This window comes from Trichophyton benhamiae, assembly GCF_000151125.1.
Source record: "Trichophyton benhamiae CBS 112371 chromosome Unknown Abenha-G-c-322p01.r1, whole genome shotgun sequence".
In the NCBI taxonomy this organism is placed as follows: Eukaryota; Fungi; Ascomycota; class Eurotiomycetes; order Onygenales; family Arthrodermataceae; genus Trichophyton; species Trichophyton benhamiae.
The window spans coordinates 40,529-63,866 of NW_003315110.1; the positions used below are offsets into that span (position 1 = coordinate 40,529).

Sequence of the window (23,338 nt, forward strand, 5' to 3'; positions counted from 1 at the left end):
AAAAGGGTTCCGAAAAATCCAGGATCCCTTCAAGGGATGGCTGACGTCTGTGTGATGACATAGATAGTTGCTTGAATAGGCGGAGTTATGCAGAGTCTAGGGAATTAGATACTGACGGGCAGGATGGAAGTTGGAGGTTGGATTGGAACTGCCGGGCAGGAGGTGGCCCCCGGCCGGTCGACCCCGGAGTTATTCTCGGGCCGAGCAGAACACAAACGGATGACTAATCACATTGCGCAAGTTGAGAAGCGCTTAGGATAAGGTTGGTTGCTTAGCGCGGTATTTTCGTTTCTTTTATGAACTTTAATTAACTAGTTAGGCGATGAAACAAACGTTATTCGCGATACCGTTAGCCGCCTAATACCAAAAATCGAGCTTGAACAGGCCCCCTAAAAACAACACTATGGTTATTATACCGCCACTTGATCACGCTCGTGCTAATCAGACAATTAAGGCACGAAATCTGAAAAGTTGAATACATTTTTTAAGTGGATAGCACTGCTTTGGCTATTATTTACCTTGGGTGGGGGTGGATTACTCGATACCGGAGTGTTGCCGTATCTACGCATAGGCACCTAGAAGGCCCTCGGTAAGAGGATAGCAGCACTCTATCTATCTTTCGACTAGCAAATCTGCTTTCTAGGAGCACTCTGCACTCTATCTTCGACGTTAAGATAAGATTTCAAGGCAGCAACTGGTTAAAGTTTTAACTCATGGTAAAGTCGCTGATGCTTGGAATCTGGAGACGGCTGCTGAACAGGTCCAGAAGTTAAAGTTAAAGTGTACCAAGTCTCCACTTAAAGCTAATGACGGAGCACGTGGCTATCGGCTACACAGGAAACGCGATAAATAAGCGTAGAAGCAATGATCGATGCTGGATTGTACTTCGTTAACCGAACAGGAGGTGGCGGCAGTGGCTTATCGTGCCTAGCGGTACGCTGGTTGGAGGCCTGGGGACTTATCTGACTAATACCTGCCGGTTTTCAAGAAGGTTGGTTAGCTGCGGGAGTAATGATTATCCGAATATTTTTAGCGTCGGGTCCGGGCGAGGTCGGTTTTTCTCCTTACATCGAATGGATTTCTTAAACTCCGTGTTCTGAAAAGTTCATTCTATGCTGAAAACCAAGCTCCTCTTTTCGTTACTATGAAGCGGACACTCCTCCGTGGAGAGATCTCCTATTCTTCGGCCAAAGATAAGGAGGTCAATATTCTTCACAGACTTGAATACCCAGAGAAGCAGAATCAGTTCATTACAGATCTTGTCAACAGAGAGCAATGGATAAAGGGGGTCGTTGCTCACCATCTGAATATTACTTCTGCGAAATGTCATGTCGCAGATCCACATGGATGGCTCTGGGGCAGCTTCAATCTGTGTATCCCAGTTACTATCCATAATTGGATAAGGGAGCAACCAGGGAATCGAGTACTTCTCCGACTACCACTTCCATACAAAGTCGGCGAATCATTTCGGCCTGGTAATATGGATGAAAAAATACGATGTGAGGCAAGCACATATGCATGGCTAGAAGAGAACCATCCACACATCCCTATTCCGAGACTTTATGGATTTTCACTATCATCAGGTGAATCAGTAAGTGTGCAGTACTTATTATCTATAATATTAGTACTAGCTAATAATTCTAGTTTACTACTAGAAAAAACTTGCCATTCTTCTTGAGATACTACCAATATATACGTCGCCAGTTATACCTGTGGGCAAGCAAATTTATTGGGTCAATATCTATTATTCCATCCGCCTATATTCGCCATCAGCCTCCCGCTATTAGTCCTTCATCCGATCTGGCATACCTTCTGATAGAATATATTGAGCCGAATCAAGGGACAATGCTATCAAATACCTGGCAAACACACTCGAATAATGTGGCTTTGCGAACTACACTTTTTCGAAGTCTTGCCCATATCTTACTAAGTTTTGCTCGAGTTCCTTTACCATGTATTGGCTCATTTACCATCGATAATAATGGATTTATCTCATTATCAAATCGACCTTTAACCCTCGAAATCCAAGAACTCGAGAATGAGCGGATCCCTATTGATATACCCCGTGATTATACCTATCAGACTTCAGACTCATATATCACTGATATTGTGAGCCTTCATGATAACCGCCTTCTTTATCAGCCAAATGCTATTAATAACGGTTCGGACTATATTCAACAGATAGCAACACTATCAGGAATACGCATTTCTATCCCTTTCTTCTTTAGTCGAGAATTACGCCGAGGACCATTTATATTTTCTCTGACTGACCTCCATCAGAGTAATATATTTGTTGATCAGCAGTGGAATATCACCTCTCTTGTTGATCTTGAATGGGGATGCTCACTGCCTGTTGAAATGATTCATCCGCCGTATTGGCTTACAAGTGAGTTTGCCGATGCTATCGATGAGGACGAGTATAAGAAGATGTGGACAGAGTTTGTCCGTATCTTAGCTCAAGAGGAAGAGTCTGCTACGAAACAACAGCATAATTATAGCATGAATAACACTCGACTGTCAACAATAATGACGAAAACATGGGAAATGGGTACATTATGGTATTCACTTGCTCTCCGAAGTCCTGCTGCTATCTTCCGCTTATTCCTTGATCGAATCCAAACAAAACTTGGAAAGGATAATTATAGCAATGAGGAATATGGCCTTGTAATGGCGTTCCAGTGGAGATCGGGTATCGGGAATATTCTCGCTCAAAAGATAAAGGATAGGGAGGCCTATGATGCTGATCTTCGGCGAGCTTTTCTTCCATCAGAAACCTCAGACCCTTAGTTCTGGTTCTGATCCTTAGAGCTTTCAGCACTCCCTTGGTTCCGTGTAAGTATATCCAATGTCTTTGCATGGTGTATTTCAGTCCGCACATCCCTTGCTCGTTGTCCGGAGGATATAACGGTCTGTAATTCAGTTGGCGATGCTATAATCCCATAGGATGCCGTTTCAACCTTGGCTTCCTCGCTCTTTGTCGTGTTGTTCTTTTTCTCAGGCTTGTCAGCCATTTTCCTCTCTTTATCTCTTAATGTTAGGTTAATGTTGGGTGAATTGCTAGGTATATCGGTTAATTATAGGATCTAACACAAGTTTTTATGAGGTATCTAACCTGGACTGAGGATTTCCTGAAGGTAATGTGGAAAGAAGTTCAGTATTAGTTGATCCCTAGAATTGGGTGAGGATATTAAACCGGCTATGTGTACGGAGTACTTTCACGCCTTTATAGGCGTCCATATGCAAACATTCGGCTCTAACAAGTGCAATCTTGACTAATACTACTCTTGAGTTGGTTGTTGGTTTACATGCTTCCCCCGCCCCCTCTTTCAATGGCTTAGTGATCGGTCTGCATAAATACGAGATTTGACATAGGACGCGTCCAGTTGTAACCTCCATCCATGTAAACCGGGTGGACATGGACAGAAACAGGATACAACGGTCGGAGAGAATGCATTGCTTGTTGAATGCATCTTACTTAGTTTGCTATCCTGGGTAGGAGCGTCTTCATTTATTAGTTAGTTTCCCAAATGTAAGTCTGAAAGGAATCCGATATACTACATACCTCCGTTAACTCTTTCCAATGTAAGATCCTTGTCGGTCAACTTCTCCTGTGATATTGGCTGGCGGAAGGAAAGACAGGAGAAGAACTGGGAAAGCAGCTTTCCAAATTTCGGAAGAAAGTTGTAAGGAAACAGAGTCGACACATGGTAGGATTAATACTGTCCAAGCTGAGAAGCGGTGAGCAGCTTTCTTATATGTAATCCTAGGTAGACTACATGATGAGGGCCTGAAGCCATGGATTTTCCAGCTTTTACCTCAGCTTTTTATGTCTAAATGTACCCTCTAAACGCTCAGCGTTGGCCCTTAAAGATTTGAGAGTTGTCCCACACTTTCTCACGCCTCAAGAAGGATAAGGTTCTGTGCCGAAGCGGGCCGCCCCGGATTTAACTCGTGGAGACGAATGAATTAAGAATGACGCTAACTCCAAATCAATAAATAGCATATATGGCGTTTTGTTCTGCATGACCGCGAATAAGCTAACTAGGTACTGTATACAAGCTTCTATTTAAGCTTGTGGGCGCTAGTTAACCAACAAGCCAGATGGTATTATAAATATCAATACCGAGTAACTTCGTTTACATTAACCAGTTAGTGAGAGGAAGCCATACAACCTCGGGCGTTTCGCGCCGCCTCGCGAATTTATTAACCTTCTACTTTTCATTATTTAAAGCCGCCTTAGCACGTCAGCTCTACACTATTGTTTAGAGTACAATAACCCCTCGCTACTAGCCTAGGACATTTTTACAGATATCTATAGAGAACGACCACTATCTGCAGGTACGAAGTTTTACGCTAAGTACTAGCTACAAAGAGTATATATAAGATATTAAAGTAGAAGTATTAAATAATATAAAAATATACCTTCTCGGGAGCCTAATAAGACCTTTTAATATAATATTTACCTTCGGAAAAGTAGCTACCTAAGTTATTAGGGAGATTTAGGAGGTAAGATATCTTTTTCTATATAGTTATCTAGCTAATATTTTTTTTATATAGGACTACCTATAGGAAATTCTAGTCTAGTTTCCGAGAAAACCTATAATTAGAAAAATATTCTCTATTATAATCCCCCTTATAATTCTTAATTCCTTAAAAGTAACGGCTAAAAATCACCTTAGCCGTTCCAAATCATTAATACTAGAGGATATTACTAGAGGAATATTACTATTTCGAGGAAGAATACACACTTGAGATTAATAGTGAAGGCTGATTCGCTGCTTTGGTTGGAATTCCTCCTTCCTAATTCGAGAGGTGGAATCTTTGATACCACTTGAGTTTGACGGATAAGAATGTACCAATCACCTACCTAATCTTTCTAATATGACCTTTTCATATCCTGAGTTTGACGAAGAGTTGATATAACGGGGAAGGGCCCAATATTAATGTAATTTTTCATTATTCAATTCGCGATTCAGCCACGGACTCGTTCATATTTGGTATTGCTTTCCGAGCCCTGATAATAACCACTAGATTATGCCGGGCAGCCAGCACCTAATACGAATTTCCGCCACAGGCTAAGTCCCGATGATACACACCGCATGGCGTCTGAAGCGCTCATACTGGTTGACAATATTATTCCGATAGGGTAAATATTGTGGATGAAATTTGAAATCACATTTATGTGTCATAAATACGACATTGAATGCTCAGACGGACCGAGTTACATCTGTAGCTGCCTTGGATCTATGAGCTCTGCATCATGAATCAAATTCTAGAAACATGTGGCTTGAAACTTGCTGTATATAAAGACGTGATGTCTCTATGCCTTGATGGTAAATTGCTACATCATACCAAATACTTGTTTTTAGTATGAGATACACTCCCCATATATTTGTTTCCTTTAGTCGCAAACATGTCCTCCCAGCTCCCCAGAAAACTATCAGTTTCCAGCCCTGGGATTCTGTACTATTTAGCTATCACCGGACTACAAGCAATTGCGGCCTGTTATAATCTCGACATCCCGCGGGACGAGCTAAAAGAGATCCTACATCAACTTCCTGAAGGAGCGGATGCCTGTCTTCAGGTAATTGTATGTCAGATTAATGCCAATTTTGCCCCAGATAGCCCTCCCGATGATGGTATTATCCAGATTATGTCTGGGGAAGTTGGGAGTGAAGAACGAGATATGGTCCTTGAGGATACATTGCAGGTTTGGAAGGCTAAAATCAAGCTTGATAAAACAAAAAAGGAATTCATCACCCGGTTTGATACAATCAGGGTATGCTGCACATACGAGTGTAATTCAAAGGATATTTAGACTGACTCGAGTAATAGAATCAGGCGAGGCGGCTGATTTACAGCCATAGTCTGAAGTATTACCAAGAACATCTTCTTAAAGCTGAAAAAGGTATATACCCTCGCGGAAGTGCCTGCAAAGTTCTTATTTTTCACTTCCCAGACTAGCAACTTAATATGCTCTGACGACTATATTCCAGAGCTCTCTGCTTTACCTCTATGTGCCGAAACAGCCCCCAAGCCAGTCATAGTGAAAAACAGGGGAAAAAAGCGGCACCGCCTTGTCTCTAGCCTGTCGCTTCAATGGGGTATCAAGGATTGTGATTGTCCTTGCAAACGTGGAAATACTCACTCTTCAGTCTTGTATGTCTTCGTTTCTACCATTGTCCATACTTCTGATCCTAACTGACGAAGCTCTAAGTGCATGCCCTGTACCGTGGGAATCACAGAGAAGTGTGTACTGGGGCCATCAGCAGACAATGGGTATTGAGTTCAAGTAGTTAACCATGATACTCTGAGAAAATCAGTTTAAGTAAATAGTTAACCAAGAGCAATTCGCATAAATTGATCTAAAATTAGAATTTACCCCCAATCTAGATTTAGGATTAAACATACTGTCAAATGACAGCAGCGGAAGGTGATTTGTTAGAGAGCAGAAAAGTGTATAGATGTGTAAATTCATCTTCGCAACGAAGGGGACAAGGCGGAGAGGAAGGCGCGCATAGGAAGATCTGTACCTAGCTGAAATCAAGGACTTATTTTCACAGATAGGGAGGGGGTAGATGAGAAGTTGCTTGTGTTTCCACGGCTGGAGTTAAGGGAGGAGGGGTGTATACCCTTTCTTGACCAAGAGAGCTTTTATTAGGGTTAAATCCCTTTTTCTGAAGCCTTCGGGCCCTCTCTTTAGGGCTTATCTTCTTGCGTTATGTATCTAGAATTCCAACTATGGGTATTTATGGGATATAAAAAGTATCAAGGAGAGCTAGGTAGATAGTAAATATGGCCATGTAGGAGAGCGTAAAACAAAGAGCGAAAGAATAGGGGAAAAAAAAAAAAATAAATAGTAAGAACGCGAAGCCGATAGAATTAGAAGGAAAAGAAGAAGCGCTTCCCATCCCTGGGGTAGAGGGTATACTGGATGGCTGTTCCATCGTGTAGACTTGATAGTAGTTGAAGCGCTTACATGGATTAATGCATTTTGGTTTCGTGTGCGTGAATTCTCACGGTGTGAGAAATAGGGGAATTTATAAGAATCCCTGCACCTAAAATAAGTGGATAATTTCATTGGATGAGGAAAAAAAAGTAGTGTACATGGGCAATTAGTTTAGTGGTATAACGTCCGTTTTGCATACGGAAGGTCGTGATTTCGATTATCACATTGTCCAATTTTCAATTTTGTCATTTTTTTGCCCTCTTGCACGGTACATGATCCATCGTATTTTGTGTCTTCAAAAACAATATTTGATCTATCATAATGATATTCTGTACCAAAATACTGGCTGATCCTGGCGTGTTCGCTGGCCAGCGCTGCGGTCTTTTTTCTCGTATATGAGTCACGTGACGACGTGTTTTTATCGCGACCACGTCACAAGAACGAGGCAGTTTGGAATAGTCGATATCTCACTGGAAGATGGGGGTAACTGCCGATGATGGGGGTATGAGTGGCTTGAATGACTCAAGCTCATGGGATTGTGCCTGCGTGTCCCTTTCTTCTAAGTACCATGGAAAATCGGGGAAAGAGAAAGCGAGATGATGCAGACGGGCAGGATTCAACTCCCCTCGTCAAGGACCATGGCGGCACTGATAATGGGACCCTAGCGAAGAGAGGAACGTCGAATACGTCTTCACACTCAGAGCCTTCCTCTGCAATACCGTGGCCGGAGGAGTTTAAAGCTCTGAGCAGGATTCATCGGGCACTAAATGTGGTATATACGTTCTGCTGCACTCGTCAGCATTACACCACGACGTTCGAGAAAATAAGGAGTTCGGTTGAGTCCCAGACTGGCGGTCGGCCACTTACTATTGAAGATGTTGCCAAAGTAAAATTTCTCATTCCGCAGTCTGTCAGGTTTGAGCTTTCAGATACAGGTGTGATCAGTATCATGGGAGTGGCTGAGGCCAGAAAAAAGAAAGTCCCTGAGATATGGAATGACTGGGAGGCAGAGGGAATGGGTTCAAATGGTAGTGATGGCGGAAAAAAGTCTCCCGATGCTGAGCTTCTCTTTGAATTTGTCGACGGAGACCTCAAGCCCGAGTCGCAGCCAGGTGTAGGTCTGGGCGGTTATGAGGATATCAGGACGCCCGTCTACAGCCAGAAGAAAATGGTTTCACTGATTGAGAAGAGGAACAAAAAATTTACCACCGCTATTGATACCTTTTTAGCTAGCTGCCGACAAGAAAATGTCAATCCAGTACAACGTCTTGAAGCCGGAAAGGATATATATATGCCTCTCTCCCCCGACAGTGGATGCAACACGCCAGCAGCTGTGAAACTTCCAGCACAGATACCCAAGATAAGACGAAGCATTGCGGAAATCATTTCGGAAATAAAAGAACAGAGCTGGTATCATAACCAGATAGTAAAAGGCGGATATCGCATATTCGATGCTAAGAAGCCAGCTTTTGGCGATTTGGATTTCCTTCTCTCTCAAAACTTGGTCAATGCACTCTATAACACCCGGGGGATTACACAGTTCTACTCCCATCAGGCAAAAGCCATCAATGATCTTCATGACGGCCACAACGTCATTGTTTCGACATCCACTAGTTCGGGTAAGTCCCTCATATATCAAGTGCCTATGCTTCACGAACTTGAGAAAAACCCTCACAGCAGAGGGATGTATATTTTCCCAACAAAGGCACTGGCGCAAGACCAGCGCCGAAGTATGCTTGACATGCTGAAGTATATGGAAGGGCTGGAACATATCATGGTAGAAACATTTGATGGCGATACACCAATGGCAAGTCGAAATGCAATCCGTGAGGAAGCGAGAATTATCTTCACAAACCCTGACATACTCCATGTCACTATCTTGCCCAATGAATCATTGTGGAGGAAGTTCTTGAAACATTTAAAGTACGTTGTTGTTGACGAGCTTCATGTCTACAATGGACTTTTTGGGACTCATGTTGCTCTCATCATGCGTCGCTTGAGAAGAATATGCGCTTCAATAGGGAATTCTGATGTCAAATTTATATCATGTTCTGCAACCGTGGCGAATCCAGAGGAGCATATGAAGGCTATTTTTGGAATTGACGAAGTGAAATTGACAGATATTGACGGATCACCCTCAGGACGAAAGGAGTTTCTTTGCTGGCAGACGCCGTATAAGGACCCTAATGATGCTAGCTCTGGTCGTGGGAGTGGCATCGATGAATCAGCCAAGTTATTTTGCCAGCTTATCTTACGGGGAGTACGAGTGATCGCATTTTGTCGTATCCGCAAGCAATGCGAATATCTCTTGAATGCCGTCAAAGATGAATTTCGTACACTCAATAGGTCAGACGTGTCTCGCTTCGTTATGGGATATCGAGGAGGCTACAGTCCACAAGATAGACGGAAGATTGAACGCGAAATGTTTGAGGGCAAGTTGCTCGGAATTGTGGCAACAAATGCACTGGAGCTTGGTGTTGACATTGGGACATTGGATGCTGTAATCACGCATGAATTCCCACATTCGATATCCAATTTTAGACAGCAAAGTGGACGGGCAGGAAGAAGAAACAAAGACTCTCTCTCGATCTTGGTTGCTAGCCAGAGCGCAGCGGACCAACACTATATAAATAACCCCGACGACCTCTTCACGAAACCCAATTGCGGACTACTCGTTGATCTAGAGAATGAGCTTGTTCTTGAAGGCCATGTTCAATGTGCTGCCTTCGAAATGCCAATTCGCCCAGAGAACGACTCTGCATATTTCGGGCCGCAGTTGGTGCACCTTGCAGATACTCGTCTAATAAGGGACGACATGGGATTCTATCATTGCCATGAAAGATTCAGACCCAACCCCTCGAAATTTGTTTCGATTAGAAGCATTGATGAAGGTAACTACGCTATCATAGATACCACGAACAACAGAAATGTTGTCATTGAAGAGATTGATGATGCTCGCGTCTTCTTCACCGTATATGAGGGAGCTATATATTTCCACCAGGGAAACACCTATCTTGTGAAGGAGCTTAATACAACTAAACGCTTTGCAAGAGTGGTTCGCGCGCATGTTGATTGGATCACCGAACAACGAGACTTTACAAATGTTGATCCGATTGAAACCGAAGCAATCAGACGTATCAGCAGATTATCTGACTATAGGGCATTCTTTGGAAAAATTGCCATTCACACATTGGTATACGGATATTTCAAAAAGGATAAGAAGGGCAGAATACTTGATGCCGTGGCCCTTGATACTCCTCCTATTGACAAGATGAGCAAGGGCTTCTGGTTAGATGTGCCAAAAACGGCATTAGAAATCCTTTCATCTCATAATTTGAATGCCGCAGCTGCTATCCATGCAGCAGAGCATGCAATCATGTCTCTACTTCCGACTTTCCTGATATCCTCACCAGGAGACATTCGAACAGAATGCAAAGTCGCAAAGAAAGAACTAGGGCCAAAACACCAGCAGGCAAGGGGTTCTAACCGCGATCAAGACCCAAGGACACGAAATCATTTCTTTCATCCACTTGCACCTCCCACACCACGTCGCCAGAGACAGGCACGACTTGTTTTTTACGATGCAAAGGGAGGCTCATCCGGCTCTGGAATCACCTCTAAAGCCTTCGAGTTTATAGACAGTCTTCTTGTTCGTGCTAACTCGCGCATTGATACGTGTAGTTGCACGGCTGCTCAAGGCTGTGTAGAATGTGTTTGCAACGAACTTTGCCCTGAAATGAACCTTGTTATAAGCAAGGCTGGTGCTTCTGTGATATTGAAATGCCTCCTTGGTTTAAAAGTTGACGTTGATTCTCTACCATGGGGTACGGAACTTGATCGAGGGTACGAACCTGGCCCCTGGAGTGAGTTGGCTCAAGGTCTAGAAACCATCATTGAAGCTGTCGAGGTTGCTGGAGCTTCTGGGAAGGAAATTAGGGTCTATGACCTTGACACTTAATATTGGTACCATTCACGATTTTGGTGAAGTTAATTGTGTGAATGGAAAATTGTAGCAGTGTTGCTTTATTTCTGAGCTTGCCATGCGGATGATAACCTAGTATTGTGGTTACTTTGGCACTCAATATCCCACATAGCAAATATGACGTACGATTATAGAACAAAGCTTGAAGACCAACCAGACCGGATGCCAACCCCGAGCCTCAAATTGAGTTTAAAAAAAGTTGTGGAATTCACATCAATTATTTGACCTAGATAGACTAAACATCAGAGGTGTGTCTATCAATATATCTCCCTAAATTCTGAAGCTATTTTACAAATAGTGTCCTCGAAGTCACGTCGCTACATGAGCACTATGCTTCTTCACAAGATCACCCAACGCCAAATATAGAAAGCTGCTTGTCATGTAAACTTTCCAACGCTTCCAAGCGCAACGTAGTGTCCAGATGCAGTGCACGATGCGAAGAACACAAATGCATGGAATATCCAATCACAATCATATCTTTCACACCTATTGAAACAGAAAATTTTTACCGGGGAAATACGGTAGAGGCTCATAAAAGAGTCGCATATTTCGCAACCCGCGAAATTGCGCTCGTTAGAAAGATGGTTAGCTCAGGAGAAAGCCTGCAGCTAAATTTAGGGATAGGGCGTACTCTGCAGTTCAAGGGGAAGATTGCGGAGGTGATAGCCCTTGATAGGCTCCGCTATGCGCACTTGGTGTGCTGGCCTGGCTGCTATCGTCGGAACAAGTCATTCTACCGAAGAGAGACCGGATATCTCTCACTGCTTCCCTGAAATTGTCTCTGGGATTCGTAGTACGTTCAGACGTCCAGTCTCGAATTTCTCGAACTAATTTGGGGCATCCTTCGCCATTTGGCAGCCACCAATCTGCAACCTCGGGGAGCTTCCAGATGTCAGCTACCCTTGTTCGGACTGCAGGAGGAAATATATATCTATGTAAAAAGGTCGTTAATAATGGCCCAAATCACAGGAAACTTATTATTCAAAAAAAAAAAGGGGGGGGGGGGGGGGGGGTTTGCTCCAACTTACCCGTGTTGCTCTATTTCAGCAAGCCTTTTCCGACACCACATTCTATAGCGGTCATCAGGCGGAATGTATAAGCAAATCAACCCCAGGACGTTGTGAAACATTAGGGGGAACATTGGATCCTTGTTAGGCAGCCTGTTTATCGTCTCAACCAGCTGGCATTGCTCCAATGCAAATTTCGACATCTCGGCGGGTTCCAGTGTTTGTGTGATCAGATCGATCTGGCAGTTGTACATAAGAAGACTGCTTCGGAGCTCCAGTTTAACTAAATCCACTTCACTGAATGGACCGGTATGGACCAATCCTGGAACGTAGGGATCGACAATATCGTCCGCCTCCAATGGCATCTTCTCTGGATAGTCCATGACAAGATACTTTGGATCATTGAATTCGCTAACCTTGTGGATCATTTCTCTCATTGTCTCTGTGAGCATTCTTGATTCGGCGAGGAATTCTTCTCGCGAGATGATATTCTGAGAAACATTGGCTAGAAGAGAGGCCATCTCCACCGCACATCGCTTGTTACTTGCACAAAAGGCAAAGAGCTGTTTGCTCAGAGAGTCGGGATCATCTGCCGCTTCCTGGTAGGCCTGCTTCTCCGCTAGTATATACCATTCTTGACCTAGGATTGTGGCATTACCAGCCATTAAACCAGCCATGACATCGTACCGCATATTCCAGTGGATAATGTGCGTGCGGAACCTGTCGTCCAAGATTGTGTCCGGTGAGTACATTTCAAGAATCATCTGATGAGCTGCATGATGATGATCGATCAGATTGACCCAGTCTCCAACGTATTCCTAAAAGCAAACACTTAGCAGCTTGATAACTAACCGATTTAATAAAAAGTGGTGTTATATGTACCTCGAAAGTGGTTAGCTGAAGTATAGTGAGAACCGTGGCATCTCTGTGCGGCTGGCGACTTTTTAAAGAACTGAGGAGGGATGAAACGGATTTGTTGTAGTATTGGAGAAAGGTATAGAGTCGGCCATTAGGATGTTTAATAGAATAATGATAGGCAGAAAATGCAACCAAGGCATACAGGAGAGGTTCATATTCTAAGGCGTATTTCACCAGGTCTTCACTAATAAATTTAGCAGCAACAGATTTCATCATGTAGTGTGAGTGCGTAATATGCTGCGTATGATACCTTAGGAAGAATTTTATATCGTCACTAAGGCCAGGGGTATCTGCAATGCTAGACGCCAAGTCAAGGGTATCATCGAATTGATCCCAGTAAATATCGGCATGGGCTGGAGGGCTGTGGGACCCTGTGGAATGTACCGTCATATCACTGGCGGGGGATGCACTGGTATCTTGAGAGGTAGTCCAGACCTCTGAATTAACCGATTTCTGTTTATGGCTGGTATTGGTAGATCGGCGAGTTCCGGTGCTTTTCGTCTTAGTTTTACCTGTGTGCCGCACTCCTGTGTTGTCCGGCGATTTTGCTCCTTGGGAGCTGCTTAGTGTACCTTGCCCAGTACTTTGACCCTTCTCGGATCCACCTTCAAGCCCGCTTTCAGCAATCACTGGGCAGGACTCTTCAACCTTCACACTATGTTTTTTTGTTGATTTTGGAACCGGCGGAGGCGGATAGATACACTCCCGTTTTCCTTTTCCACAACCTAGATATAAGAGTGTCAATAAGTATTCGGTAACCATCTCTACACAACAGTACGACCTGGGATAAATTGGGCAGAGAAAACGGGGCAACGGCGAGGAGTTGGGGTGCAAAACGTACGGTCACAGGTAGGACGCTTCTCATCACACTTTGCGGCATTACTGTTAGCAGATCTCAGGGCAATTTCAGGGATCAGACTGGAATTACCTTAACTCGACGGGCACGGCAAGTAAAGCAGCCACTTCTCGTACGTTTGTGCTTCTTATGCTCAGGAGCTGCGGGGGAAGCAGGCGTAGACTGTCCATGAAAGGCTTCTTGAGGGGAGATTGGCTGGTTTGGTAGGGAATTTGGGTGGTGCCAGTATCTCAGTGGATGTTGGTATTGTTGGTGATTCTGTACGTCCGACCCTCTGTACCAATAGTTCGGTGTAAGCCTCATGCTCCCAAGCCCCAATGGTTGCAAGGGTTGCAGGACAACATTGGGGTTTGTAGGGTGGCCATCTATTGAATTGGAATCCATTTCGATAGGGTTCTTGATTGTAAACAAAGTTGTATAGACCTCTAGGATAAGATATCGAGCCTATACAAGATACCACGCAACCAGAGTCAAATGCATACGTCAATGGATACTGTCCGCAGAAACTATTCTGGGGTTGAGGAGCTCTGGGCCTGGAATGAATAATGAGTGTTAATATGAGAGCAACGGAGGGATTGTTGAGAGCAAGGTCAAGAGGAGCATGTGAATATATAAAGATCAGCTGGGATGGGGGAAGAGGGCTCAATTCCACAACCTTATCATGCGGCTTTGTCCTTCGTAGCTGTTGATATAATAATATAACACCAGGAAGTGAAGAAAAAGGAACGAACCCTTTACCCGAGCCTAGAGATCAAGATCGTAATTGCGAGTACTTCCCTGGACCCCACACAAAGATCAACCAAGAATCACTGAAGATGAAAAGTCAAGGTAGGGGGAGCTCGTTATAAAAAAAAGAAAGAGAGAGAAGGAGCTAAAAGGATGTGGCCTTTTCCTGGCGTAATTCTGAGACAAGATGCAAATTGTGTATATGCCAATTGTTGGTAACCTTGTACACCACGAGGCAAAGACGATACGGAATTTCGTATGGCTAGATGACTAGTGGTGCAGGAAGCACATGGCTTCCACCTGCCAGGATGCACACATGGGATGACGGGGCAACGAAAGGGAAGAAACTGGAGGAAAAGCAAGGAGGAATGAATGATGGGTCACGGAAGCAGCTTCGCACAGCTGTCTCTTTTTCAGCAGCCTGGTGAAGACTGCACAGCGGGAGGGGAAAGAAGAAAAAGAAAAGCCCTGAGGTCCGGGTTATACGAAACAGATCAAGCTTGGAAAAAGAACCTTTGAGAGGTATTGAATGTATGACGATGAAGAGAGTCACGGTCGTAAGAAGAACGACAGGCTTACCATTACTTGCAAAGACAAAAAAGAAAGTATGGACAGCCACAAGGGGTAGAGGCAATGCGGGTTGCACGACCGATGATGGCGGCGGAACTGGTAATCAAGGAGGGGACGGAGGACGGAAGGCCGATAGGAAGAATAATAATAATAATGGCGACGATATTGGCAGAGCAGAATGAGTTGCTTATACCTAGGTTCATGCCGGGGATCGCAAACACAGAGGGTCCATGTCAAGAGACATGAATGCGGAGTCTGGTGCACAGTAAGAAACGCCGCACGCCGCTTTGAGGCGAGAGACTGGGAGGGGAGCACCTGTCAACGAATCAGAGAAGTGAAGTAAAACGAGCCGCGATCTCCTCTTGTTCCTTGTCGAATGTCTCTCTGGATATGACTTCAAGAGATAGGAGTTTCAGCAGGAGTGGCAGGCCATAACATAAGTAGTGTGGCTGGGTGGGCGTATATTAGCCAGGATTGTCACATCATGCCTTTCTGATACTCACTCCGAAGCAGGAAGAGGCACCCACCGTCACTGGGTGAGAGAAGGCCTGGAGTACTCCGTGCGGGAGAGATGATGGCCCAAATAAAAGGAAAGGAGAAAAAGGAGAGAAACGAGAAAAGAAAAGAAAAGAAGCAATTATCCATCCCTCTCCATCACAACGACGAAAAAGGTCGTTCCACAGAGGTGGAGACTGGGAACGACCGTATGCCACATATAGCCCAGGGAAAGTATTATTATTAACAAGCCAGATCAAGAATCCCTGTCCCAGGTCCTCTCGACGGGGAGATCATCTCCACGGGCGAGAAAGGGCGACGATTGGAGTTGCCGTTTTTTAATTTCTTTCTTTTTCTTCCTCCACTTCCTTTCGCTCATTCTTTTTTCACGATCTTCGGCGCCATCATACTTATTTATGGCTTCGAGACCAACGGTAGTGCTGAAAGTTGAAAGAGTTCATGTTGAAAAAGTTAGGCCATGTGGGAAAAGGGGCGTTACTGGCCCCTAACTGGCTGGGGAGCTTCGGGCCCGAGATTTCTAATACACGAGACCCTGTTGGTGTGTGGTGTAGTTTTCTTCATAGTAATTAGCTGGTTATCCTTTTATGACTGATGAGTACTCAGTGTCTTGTGGATGTGAATTTCCTGCAGGCTTTGTCGTGTGAGAAGCACCCCACAGAGCTCGGCCAGCGAGACAGCTTAAACATGATTCAAGGACCCATCTTATTGCTGGATATGCTTTTCCATATCCCTGAGAAAACATTTCGTGCATCTCCTTGCTAGGATTGTTTCTGCTTGTCTCTCGGTCGAGCAATCGGGCTCCTATCAAATACCTTGTTCCACGGGTTCCTTTGCAAGCAAGGCCCATTTTATATTCCTGTAAGAGCGTTGCCGGAAGATCGGGACGGGGAATCAACCTGTTCGCCGGGGCAATAGCTATTATTTTATTGTTTATCCACAGCCGGGAGCTCATCTTGACCTGTTTGAAGACAGCAAAGGAGCTGCTGGCTCTCACGTTTCTTTTCCCCCTCCTCTGCTTCTGCGCCTTTTATTTGCTTCTCCCAGGCGATGACGGAGTGATATGACACTGGGTTGACACTCGTATTCCCGCTCTCTTCTCGCCGCTAGCTTGTTTCTTCTCCTGCGCCGTCGCCGTTGTGCGTGTGCTTGGTGTGTTTTGAGCTGGCGCTGCCGTCACATTCTCGGGGACGTCAAAAGACCCAAAACGGGCGAAGCGCGCCTTTCCCCAGACCGGAAGCTCCAGCCACCGCCCTTTTATTCTGCCATTATCAAAAAGAAGAAGAAGAAGAAGAAGAAGAAGAACCGCCAACGTCGGCTTCGTTTCGTCCAGTTCTGTGTCTTTTCCTGCTTCATCTTCAGGCGTCAATCCTCCACTGTGCCCACACGTCTCATGCCCGGCGATACCAGAAAGAGGTAGTGCCTCCGGGTTGGCGCAGATCTCGAAAGGATTCATCGACCACGATCTCGTATCTCAGGGGGGGGGGGGGGGGGGGGGCCGGGCTGGGCAGATCCAGGCACCAGCTCTCTTCTTCCTTTTGTCGCCATCGAACGTTTATAGCAACATCGGCAAAGCCACTGTGCGTTCTTCATTGTTGCATTCGGGTTTGTTGCTGCCCAGAAACGCCAGCCAGGGAAGCCAAATCCATGGCCCGGTTGACCAACCAACCATGGCTAGCTATTCAAACCCAAGCGACAATAATAAGATAATGGCTTGCTCCTAGGCCTTGTGTCATCTCTCAAAATGAGGCCTCAGCACCCCTCAGGTAGCCACTTGTACCGAAACAGGAACAGATTGTATATGGGCGGCCTCTCGAACGCCGGCGTTCGGATGACCTTGTAAGAAGAACTTTGGGCTACAGACCTATTCGTGGCGTCGCCCCTCTCGATCTAGACCTTATACCATGCAGATATTGCCAGAGTATTAATTACTATGATATATAGTCGATTCTCCCATCCAGATCTCGAAGCTTGTGACAGACAAGTTCCCGTCCCCAACGATGGCTCATTCTAGCGGCTAACCTTTGATCGTCATCAGAACTCAATAATAATAACATATCACGTACTCCGTATCAGATTCGAGAGGTCTGTCTGTGTACGGAGTACTGTCGTTACATACGCTAAGTCTGAATATGCACTGAGCGAAAGGGCGTATGTGCCTCTTCGTTCCTTTTCACCTTTTGTGACCTGATAGTTAAACTCAGGAACTAACTCAGGCACCATTGAACTTTCATTAACAACGTTCAACCAGCGTGAGGATAACCACCAACTTAACGAAATGAAATGAACTTTCAGAAAAGCTATCTCTAGCTGCTGCCCTACAGTGACCATAATAGGTAAATGAAACCTCAATAAGCTTTGGGCGAAGGAAGAAATAATAAAAAGGAAAACTAGGGAAAACACCGACTACTCCGTACAGGAAGCTTTAATAATTATTTTTGCCCGCGAATCAACCAACATTTGACTAGTTAAGGTGTCAACTACCGACGTTTTCCCGCTCCAGCTTATATATGCGGACCAACACCTCCCCTCTGATGGGGAGCCATCCCAGCATGGAATGCCAGGCCCCGTACAGAGTACAGTTTGTAGATATACGGTAGTTACAAGGCAGGCCCAGGAATTTCGCTCCCGTGCGATTATGCGATAGCCTCGTATGATACAACAGTTATGTTTGACGAAGGAGCAGCCGAACTGGCTTCATACCGATGAAGTGCTTGTGCTACACAGTCCACAGATGCCGAGATTACCAGAAGCGTCTTTGTCTCCTGCATCCAAAGGAGGGGGAAACATAAGCTGGAGTGAGTCGTTACCAAAAATTCTGTGTAACCGGCTTCATATCCACCGAACGTTCCGTGGAGTTAACTTATGCCATGCACTACCTACGGATCACGGAACAGCGGACTTCCATTCTTTTTTTTGTAAAAGAAAAAAAGGAAGAAAGAAAGAAAGAAAAGAAAAGAAAAGAAAGGTCAAGAAAGAGGGAAAAAAAAAAAAAAAAAAAAAAAAAAAAAAAAAAAAGGAAACGAAAAGACAAAGATAATTATGCAGGTTTTCCGAAGAGGTGATGTATATCTATCTACCTCCTACTCCGTACGGAGTACCTTGATTAAGCTGGACAACTCCAAGATCCAGGTGAGCAAATTCCTCAAAGCCGAGATATCAAAGTAACTAAGAATTGCGAGTAGAAGTCGGCTTTGGGGACCCCATGGTTATATAGCCTCTGCTTAGCGTCTCCCACACGGAGTCCATGGATGGAATATGCTTCCATATACGGAGTACCTCACTCCAAACTTCTGAGAGAAGAAATAGTTAACTACACGAATGAAAAAGAAATTCTCAAAGCGGAAGAGCGGCCAAAGAACGTGGTATTCACAGCCTAGCTTCGAGTACGGACGACTTGCCAGAGTTCAACTAATAAGAAATCTCCGGTGGACAAGATATGCAAGCGCTCTCTTACCCTGCGCTGATTGTCGATTAGCATATTACTTACGTACTCTGTACGAAGCAAAAGAAACAAGACTGTCCAACGTTTCCCAACCTGTAAGAGCTGCAGACTTGATCCTACAGGTTGCCATCACACTGAGACGAAGAACTTTCTCGCGCAGATACCGGATTGACTGTCCTCAACAGAATTCTCGAGGGAGTCATTCGGACAGTTTCGTACTCCCTAAGAGAATGGTTGAAAGTTTGATATCATTTTCTCCTAAAACTTCTAGATCTGGGAGTCGCTCGGGCGGTTAGGACTTTAGGTCACGGTCTTCACGTTCGCGCGTGGTGCAGCAATCAGTGCCTGGCTGGCTCGTATCTCCTTTTCTCGGCCTGTCTCTCAATGCTTTATTGGCATCGCTGTGCATACGGCATTTAGTAATCCAAAAGGGATCTGATCATCTCTGGTAGTAGCATATAGAAGGCAGAGTTAATGGTATAGTTTATAGTTAGTTATTGCCAAGATAGCGTGGAGGATAAGCAACTCGTTCCTTTTTGCCCCGGATTCTGGACAGTGACAAAGCTCAAGTAAAGTATCTTTCGGAATTTGAGCGAGTCCGTCCGCCAGTTGAGCGGGATCAGCATTGGGCTGGGGAGTGATCTGTCTATATAGAGGCCGCTCTCAAGAGTGAATAACTCACCCCTAGCTCATGGTGGCTTGCACTAGGACACCCACGCTGTCGTTTCTAGCTGCTATCTCCGGAGAATTCTGGCGTTGGAATTCTTACTGGTAGCTAAAAATACGCACTTCTACACGGAGTAGCTAGTTAGCTATTTGCTGACCAAAATTTTACCAATCAAATATAATTCTCGATGGCGGATGCCACACTGCGTTTCGGCCGAGCTTTGAAGGATTGGAGGCAAAAGGCTTGTTATATAGACAATTTATTGGGTTGACTGTGGATGGATCTCTGGAGACTCGGGAAGACGGTGTTTCGGTCTCAGCTCAAAATAGATCATGAACTATTAGGTATAGCAAGCATATAAACACTTGAGACTGGGAATGGATGCCTTTCATTGCGTGTCTCCATACGGAGTATATTTCTCTCAAAGAGTTAAGGATACTACGTAGAAAAGGACATATGGCTCAAGGTCCACTTAATTTAACTATTTTTGGTTACACAAGTTACATTTTTTTATCGTCTGTATAGCATGATCAAAAGATAAACAACCAAAACCAGTGAAGGATTTTAACCTGGGAGCCGGCTGTTCTGTGTAGCACGCAATTGTTTTCTCTTCCATGTCTAGTTTTGGTAGAGTGCAGTACAATCACCGGTCGGATTCAATATCGACAATTGATGACAGGTCTAGAGATAAATTTCGATACCCACAGCCTAGTCAGATCATCGTATATAGTAACGGTTAGTTAGTGTTCTTCCGGAAAGTCCGAAACAAAGACCGAGCTTGCAAAATTGCATTACAACAAGCAAATATTGACCCGCTCTGGTAAAAAAAAAAAAAAAAAAAAAGGAAGGAGGGGGCGGGAGGGTGGCATGTGTGCAGACCCTAAAAGGATTCAGAGTCATAATGACAACAGCCGGGAGTAGGGGAGAAGTGAATAATCGGCCTGGCTCATATAGCAATATACGCAGTGAATGAGTGATAAGCTATTATTGCAATAATGGACTGCCTAAACTCTCCCTGTAGGCTATAGTCTTGTATTTGTTGCCTCGAATATATATAAAATGAGAAAACCGATGTAGTAAACTAGCGAGTATACTTATCATCGGTTTCTGTGGGTTTCTCAGGTGAGAATTAGGTCTTGGATGAAGAGAAATATTCATTATTCATAAGTCACGTATAGTTCCCAACTGGCGGAAATTAGTTCTTTCGCTGAGTATCTTCGGGGTTTGCATTAATTTAGGGTATAGCCAACTAGTCAATTGGTAGCTTGGAGCCTAGATAATTCGGCTGTTACCGGCACATTTTTCTTAATACCTGTTTCTGTCTCAACATGTTCTGTATTAAGAACTTGCTTCGAGATTAAGAGACTCGCAAGAGCACCGCATGCAGCTAAACATGCGGCTAGAATCCAGATATATCGGAGGCTGGATGCGAAAGCCCTTTTTACCACAAGCTTCTGAGTCAGGTCCGAAAGCTTCCTAATAACGTCCACATTGGCAGCCGCAGCATCACCAGAGAGCTGCTCAACAACAGTTTCAGGCAAGCCTCCGTCTTTCAGAGCTTGAGTTCTCATTCGCATGCCATTCTGGAAAAGAACACCGCCTAGAACAGAAGCCATGAAAGAGCCGATGTTCTGGTGAAGGTTAAACGTTGCAGTCGCAGTTGCTGTGTCGTCTTGAGATACCATAGCTTGCAATGCCAGTAATGGGGGATCAAAGAGCATCCCTGCGCTAAAGCCCGCGATAGTTTCTATACCAGCAATTTCGGCAAGGGATGATGTCTCACTGAAATGGATATGTAGTCCAATACCAAGAGCAAACAGAACGGTGCCGGTTCGAATAATTTCGATATATCGACCAGTACGATGAATTATTAAACCGCATATGATTCCGGTAACACTCTCTGTAATTGTCATGGGAAGTATAAGCACACCAGATCGAGTGGGGGAAGCTTCCCATATAGACTGGAAAAAGAGAGGAAGATAAAATTCAGCCGCTTGGACTCCCTAATATGCAAAGGTAGTTAGTTGAATAAGTTTTGAACGTAAGATTGATGCTTAGGGTGTGTCCTACAAATAACTGTGTAAACCCAATAACGACACAGGCAACATTGGACTTGCGTTGAAATAGTTTCAACGGCATCAGAGGGTACTTTGACAGTCGTGCCTGGCTAAAAACAAAGATTCCAAGCATTGTGCATCCGGAGACAATCAGACATATAACTCTAGGTGAGTTCCAGGGAAATAACTCTCCCCCAAAGTTTAATCCCAGTAATGGCATTGAAAGGGCCCCGATAATGGCGATACTTCCAAACCAATCAACCGCTTTAATACCTTCCATAAATGGAGTTCGGGGGTTATGGACATCCAAAAAGAGTAACAGCAGGGTGAAAGCTGTCCCAGCAACTGGAAGATTGATCCAGAATATCCATCTCCACGAAACGTACTGGGTCAATGCACCGCCAAGGACAGGGCCAACGCCTCCAGCAACTGCCCAAATTGCCTGTAAAAATCCAAGGTATAGTGCTCTTTGCCTGTAACTAGTATTAGCTGAGCCAGCATTGACTTAGACGACAGTGAGCCGTTGATCCCGTGAAAAGTAGGTAAACGTACCTCATACTGAATATATCTGAGATGGTTATCATGACCAGCGGCGTTATGCCTCCACAGGTCATGCCTTGCAATGCACGACCTGCAATAAGCATTCCTATAGATCTGGAGGTCGCACAGATGATGGAACTGCAGAAGTAGAGCGCGACGAGCGTGAGAAGGATAGGCTTCCGGCCCCAGATATCTGATAGCTTGGCCCACACAGCCAAGAAGGCCGTGTTTCCCAGGGTAAATGCACCGCCTATCCAAGAATATCCGGCTGCAGAATGGAGATCGGCAGTAATTGTGGGTATAGTAGTAGCAACAATAGTGACATTTAGGGCTGAGATGAAAAGCGTCGACTTGGTATTTCACGAGTTAGCTAGTATCATTCTCGATACAAATTCACTCAGGACAGAAAGTCACCGGGGGTTATTATAAGGGAGAGACGGTCAGATACTCACAAAGAGAGAGACTAGAACTGCAGCCACTCTGAGGCGGCTGCGACTCTTCCCCAGCCCACCTAAGGGCATGGCTTCAGTGGATGATTCCGGCTCTGCATTTGGGCACATGATTCATATAACTAACTAAGATGTAGTAAAGGTAGCAAATATCATCCGGTCATAGACAGGCCTTTCTCTCAGAAGGCTCTGGGTATCTCCTGCATCTCCTGCTACTACCAATTCGCACTCCGAACGTCTCCTGCTACGACATCTTTGTGGTTTGAACGTTCGGGAACAGCCGCGGTAGAGAGCCACGCCTTTCTTAGCTAATAGCCGCCGCACTAAAAAAAAAGGGGCTCTTGAACCCAGTTTCAACGTCGCGCTAAACAACAACACTCAACATCAAACCTCAGGAACCACGGAATGCATACTCTCTGCTTCCCCGTTCTCCGGGCGCTGCAGCCGGGGTGTGGCCAGACATGGCATAAGAAAAACAGAGACAACTTGAAAGGAAATACGGGTTTAGATGAAACGAATCATGCTGCTACCCAAACTACCACAGGGACATGACCCGTCGGCGGCGAAAAGAGAGAAGTTGAAGTCAGAAGATGGGGCATAGGCTGAGGCCAATCAGCCCGCTATCACCGGGATACGATACCTAGTTAGCGTCCATTAGG

At 44.9% G+C, this 23,338-nt stretch overlaps 7 protein-coding genes and 1 non-coding gene across 8 annotated transcripts; 5 read left to right on the forward strand and 3 right to left on the reverse strand.

Annotated features, from left to right (window-relative positions):
* Positions 1 to 1,144: 1,144 nt before the first annotated feature.
* Positions 1,145 to 2,787, forward strand: ARB_05834 (uncharacterized protein; the record flags this gene model as incomplete). Its single annotated transcript, XM_003015478.1, has 2 exons — positions 1,145 to 1,591; positions 1,645 to 2,787. The coding sequence occupies 2 exons, from the start codon at positions 1,145 to 1,147 to the stop codon at positions 2,785 to 2,787; spliced, it is 1,590 nt and encodes a 529-aa protein (XP_003015524.1).
* A 2,626-nt stretch (positions 2,788 to 5,413) lies between these two features.
* ARB_05835 (uncharacterized protein) lies at positions 5,414 to 6,205 on the forward strand (the record flags this gene model as incomplete). The annotated part of the gene is made up of 2 exons (XM_003015479.1): positions 5,414 to 5,779; positions 5,885 to 6,205. 2 exons carry the CDS (start codon positions 5,414 to 5,416, stop codon positions 6,203 to 6,205), a joined length of 687 nt encoding a protein of 228 aa, XP_003015525.1.
* A 904-nt stretch (positions 6,206 to 7,109) lies between these two features.
* Positions 7,110 to 7,181, forward strand: ARB_05836. Its single transcript has one exon. It is a non-coding gene; the product is annotated as a tRNA-Ala (tRNA).
* A 336-nt stretch (positions 7,182 to 7,517) lies between these two features.
* On the forward strand, positions 7,518 to 10,907 carry ARB_05837 (uncharacterized protein; the record flags this gene model as incomplete). Its single annotated transcript, XM_003015480.1, has 1 exon — positions 7,518 to 10,907. The coding sequence occupies one exon, from the start codon at positions 7,518 to 7,520 to the stop codon at positions 10,905 to 10,907; it is 3,390 nt and encodes a 1,129-aa protein (XP_003015526.1).
* Positions 10,908 to 11,570: 663 nt separating this feature from the next.
* Positions 11,571 to 13,618, reverse strand: ARB_05838 (C6 finger domain protein, putative; the record flags this gene model as incomplete). The annotated part of the gene is made up of 3 exons (XM_003015481.1): positions 11,571 to 11,862; positions 11,960 to 12,756; positions 12,821 to 13,618. The coding sequence occupies 3 exons, from the start codon at positions 13,616 to 13,618 to the stop codon at positions 11,571 to 11,573; spliced, it is 1,887 nt and encodes a 628-aa protein (XP_003015527.1).
* A 1,964-nt stretch (positions 13,619 to 15,582) lies between these two features.
* On the forward strand, positions 15,583 to 15,750 carry ARB_05839 (uncharacterized protein; the record flags this gene model as incomplete). The annotated part of the gene is made up of 1 exon (XM_003015482.1): positions 15,583 to 15,750. One exon carries the CDS (start codon positions 15,583 to 15,585, stop codon positions 15,748 to 15,750), a length of 168 nt encoding a protein of 55 aa, XP_003015528.1.
* Positions 15,751 to 16,778: 1,028 nt separating this feature from the next.
* On the reverse strand, positions 16,779 to 16,877 carry ARB_05840 (uncharacterized protein; the record flags this gene model as incomplete). The annotated part of the gene is made up of 1 exon (XM_003015483.1): positions 16,779 to 16,877. One exon carries the CDS (start codon positions 16,875 to 16,877, stop codon positions 16,779 to 16,781), a length of 99 nt encoding a protein of 32 aa, XP_003015529.1.
* Positions 16,878 to 20,886: 4,009 nt separating this feature from the next.
* ARB_05841 (uncharacterized protein) lies at positions 20,887 to 22,790 on the reverse strand (the record flags this gene model as incomplete). Its single annotated transcript, XM_003015484.1, has 4 exons — positions 20,887 to 21,636; positions 21,704 to 22,163; positions 22,243 to 22,580; positions 22,683 to 22,790. 4 exons carry the CDS (start codon positions 22,788 to 22,790, stop codon positions 20,887 to 20,889), a joined length of 1,656 nt encoding a protein of 551 aa, XP_003015530.1.
* Positions 22,791 to 23,338: the final 548 nt, after the last annotated feature.